This window comes from Charadrius vociferus, unplaced genomic scaffold (assembly GCF_000708025.1).
Source record: "Charadrius vociferus isolate BGI_N301 unplaced genomic scaffold, ASM70802v2 scaffold291, whole genome shotgun sequence".
Classification (NCBI taxonomy): Eukaryota; Metazoa; Chordata; class Aves; order Charadriiformes; family Charadriidae; genus Charadrius; species Charadrius vociferus.
Genome location: NW_009646958.1, coordinates 472,753 through 476,958, shown reverse-complemented (window position 1 = coordinate 476,958; position 4,206 = coordinate 472,753). Strand labels below are relative to the sequence as shown.

The 4,206-nt window shown below is 40.1% G+C and overlaps 1 protein-coding gene and 1 pseudogene across 1 annotated transcript in view; one reads left to right on the top strand and one right to left on the bottom strand.

Moving 5' to 3' along the window:
• Positions 1–1,508: 1,508 nt before the first annotated feature.
• On the bottom strand, positions 1,509–3,768 carry LOC104295443 (annotated as a pseudogene).
• A 340-nt stretch (positions 3,769–4,108) lies between these two features.
• LOC104295442 (chromosome unknown open reading frame, human C19orf44) overlaps positions 4,109–4,206 on the top strand; it is a 4,743-nt gene continuing 4,645 nt past the window's right edge. The window contains exon 1 of the mRNA XM_009895201.1: positions 4,109–4,189. Within this exon, the coding sequence (XP_009893503.1) occupies positions 4,109–4,189 (81 nt within the window). The remainder of the gene's footprint in view (positions 4,190–4,206) is intronic.

Genomic DNA, 4,206 nt, shown 5'->3' with positions numbered 1-4,206 from the left:
TACCCTCCCGCCGCCTCAGGCCAGGCTGGGGGCGACCTGCCCGCGATATGGATGCGGTAAGTGCAGGGGACACTGCAGCTGCCCTGAGGAATATTCTTCCAGGTAACCCAGTCAAGCCACCCATCGACCTTTTTTTTTTTTTCCCCCCTGGATGACCCATATCCAGCTTTGTCCTGGACAAACCTAGTTATTTTACTTCACAACACTAAACCTTGTCAAAAACAGACTTCACCACATTAAACTTCCTCTGGTTTATCATCAAATATTCAACAAAGTTAAATCCCTGCCTGGAATGTATAAATACCGAACAGCAGGCTAGATTGTTGTGGTCATACAAAAGCTAAATCAACAGGAATGTGTAAAGGGCAACTGTTGTTATGGTGTATTTCAATGGCTTTCAGGGTTCCTCACAGTGTTATTAGAATTGGTTGACAAGGGACAACTCGGATAAACAGAAGGGAAAGAATTTGACCTCAGTCACTCCACAGGTGAGGAACTGGGGTTTCCACAGATCCTCCCACTCCTCCTTAAGCACCAAACTCCGCATGTCGGGGTACCCTCGAGGTAAATGCAAAACCATCAGCTCTGGAAGCTTTTGCTAAATTTATAGCATTAGCTCTTGGGGAGGGGGGAGGAAATGCAGAAGAGCAGAAAGACCTGAGAAGGGATGAAGGAAGTGACTGAGCAAGTTACAGGAGTAGGTTAGAAGATGTCAGACAGAAAAACAGGCTCATCATTCACCATTTCTAATAGGGTGGTGGGAGGAATTTGAAAAAAAAAAAATAGCATCTGGAAGCCGTCTTAAAAAAATTATGTATTCATTTCAGATTTTTTGAAGGGGGGAAAAAGTTGTCTGAATACATTTTAAATGTCACAGATTTGTGGATGGACAGACTACTGTCCCTCAGGTCCCACACTGAGACAGAGAGCCAGAACGTTCCATCAGCAGAGAAGTAATGGCAGAACCACCAAGAGCAGCCACTGTGTGTTCGCAGCAGCGGTAATCCCCAAAACCCTGACAGGTGCACAATTACTACAGAAGCTTAGCAGAGCTTATCTCCTCTGTAGCGTGAAGTATGTTGTGAAACATACTTCACACAACTGACATGCCAAACCTTTCAATGAAATACTATAAAAAGCTTATTATGATATTTCCTCAACAAAAATGAGCATGAATTTTACATTTAATATTAAAATGATGACTGTGTAAAACAGTTCCAAAACCTAGTGATTTATTACAGATGTTTTTAATACATTATAGTAGTGTTAAAGATACAATTAAAAATATTAACCTTTTCTATATAGAATTTAACTATGTTAGTGTTTTTATTAAGAAAATGAAACTGGTCACAAAATTTAATGTTCAATTTTTTAAAAAAATCCTGTTTTAATACAACTCAGTTGGTAAAAAGATTTCCACAAGCTGTTAACAAAACATTAAAAACCTTAAATGCAAAAATCCCTAAGTGATTTAAGTGAAAATAACATGAACTTCTTTCAAATAACAATTAAAGCTCCTCCTTCTCAACAGTGTTCCTCACTGCTCTATCCTTTCCAGATTCCTTTTTTCTCTCTAGCTTTTTCTTGAACCATTGCTCAAAGTACTTTTCTTCTGTAACCCTTTCTCTCTCCTGCTCTTCCTCAGTCTGCTTTATGTTCATCTCCTTTTCAGGACCCAAATATTAAGATTTCATTTTTAATGCACCAATAGGTTCTTGATCAGATTAGACAGGGGAGTTTTAAGATGTGGTAATAAAGAATCAAAACAGACAGAAGAATTTTGCGTTACCTTCATTTCTCCCCAGGTTTCGTCTCTAAAGTCTTCTGCATAAACCTCATCATCTTTTATCAAGAAGTTGTTAAAAATTGTGCTAGCTCTCACCTTTGAAGGAATAGGGGAAAAAAACAAGGATGCCTCTTTGTTTTCTTTAGAGTTTTTTTTTAACAATATGTTTGTATCATACATTCAGTATACAGTGATCACGTTAAGAACCCCACAGATTTTTGCAAAATTTGATGAAGAATTCTCTTTTTAGACAACTGTTTTCAAGAATCTAAAGAACTTGTTTTAACTTGAGGCACTTCACTGATCATCTTAGAAGTTTTAAGTCTCATCGCTGGCTAGCCAAGACACCTGAGAGAGAGGAAGATCTCAGAGGCACCCCAGAGGGCAGTCTTCTCATTAATTTTTGGGTAAGTCAGGAGTGACTGAGCTGCTTGAAGCCTCAAGTTATGCACCTCAAGGCAGGTGGAGTAAGGCACACTTTACAATACTTACACAAATTAGTTTAGGCCCCTCACCTGTAGATGATCATCATCCAAACGATAACTACAACAGAAGATCAGTGCATGTTACAAATTTTTCAATTTTGTACACATATTTACATAAGAGCAAGTTAAAGCCGTAAGTCCCTGAGAGCCTAAAGCAATAGATAATGTTTATATGCAGAGGGTTAAACAGGTTGCTGTATACTCAGTGAGAAAAGAGTTCTTTATTTTCCAGTAAAGGTGCCTCACCTGCTATGTATCTAGTTCAATTATGCTAATATTTCCAGAGCTGTAGATACTGAAGTCTGCCAAGTAATTTGGATTGTCAGTCTGTGGATGAAGCTGAACTCCTCTATCAACCTGCCTTGGTTTCCATTCCCCCAGGATAAACCACACATTCTGAATACAGCCAGGCAAAGAAGAGTTGCTTAAAGTGTTATCCACAACTAGCATTATGAGATTATTTACACTCCGTATAGAGGATTCTTGGCCATAGGATAATGCCATTCTCCATTCACAGCATCATCCCAATCTTCAGGTTTCTCAGGCTAGTGTCCTTGATGTATTCAGGTTCATCCCAATCCTTTAAAGAGACACAAGATGAAGAAAGCAAAACTAGTGCACAGTTCAACTACAAACATGTATTCAGTAGGAATGAAAAAACCCAATAATGCAGAATAAGGAGAGCCCGTTACCTCAGGTTTTATGTAATTTGGATTCAGTCATCCCAATCAGTGGGTTTCCTCACTGTTGGATCACGAGTTTTCCTCAGTGTCAAAAATTGCAAATCATCTTCTAAGTTACCAGATGCAGCTATTTCATTATCAATTTTTACTTCATAAGTCTGATCTGGCCTTATAATCAAAGTATATAGATGTGTATATACATCAACCCACATTTTAAAGAAAGCATCTGATTGGTTTCTTGAGTGGATGGGGTTTATTCTTGTAATTTAATATAACGTGGACTTTCTTTGTCTCAGATCCACAAATATCTAGCTCTACAACATGATGATATGATTTGTATCCTTAACTTCTTTGCAGAAAAATATATTATTTACCTTTCCCTTATAACACTGCTAGACATCTCTCCCATTCCATTGATGTATTCCATTCCATTTGTAATGGATAACATGGCTTCTGCTCCATTCTCTAAATCTACCTTAGAATTAGATTTTGTGTAGTTTGGGGTTTAGTTCTGTTACAGAACTAAACCCAGAAAACTAACTCCAAAAACAAAAATCCAGACAAACCAGAAACTCTCTAGCACAAGCTAAATACCTATATAATTATATTAGATACACAATGACAAATTTCACTTCAACATTCAAATGTACAATTTTCATTAAGTCACTGGAAACTACATCCAAGTGTATAAGGGCAGATAAAAAAATTCTGCTGAACAACTACTTTTATTCTAAACTCAGTCTAATAATTTTCAGTTATGTCCTTCAAATCAGCTCAGAAAGATTGCATAAACATGTATCTTGTTAATACCCATTTAGCAATCTCTCAAGCACAGAACAGCCAACTCCTTATGGCCACAACATCCTCATTTTTTTAAGACAGCCTTCCTTCATGTATTTTCTACCATTTCCACAACCGCCTTTGCAGAGCTGCACGAGAGCAGTGGCAGTATTGCAGTGATGAAGACACAAACTCACCAAACGTGACGTAGCGACGCCAATACCCGCTGGGGTTCCTCCGACCCGGGCTTGAGGCCCAGAGCCGCGCGCTGGGACTTATACTCGGCGCTCTCGGGGGCGGGAGGCAGTATGCCTCCTTGCGATTGGCTCCGCGGCGGAGGGGGGGGCTCTGCGCGGAGCCAATGAGGGGGCAGGATGTTGGGGAGTCGCGGTCTCCGGGATACGACGGGGCGCCGGCTGCTCTGGCCCCGGCCTGGAGGAGTTGCCGCCCGCCCCGTGCGCTCCGCCCCGGG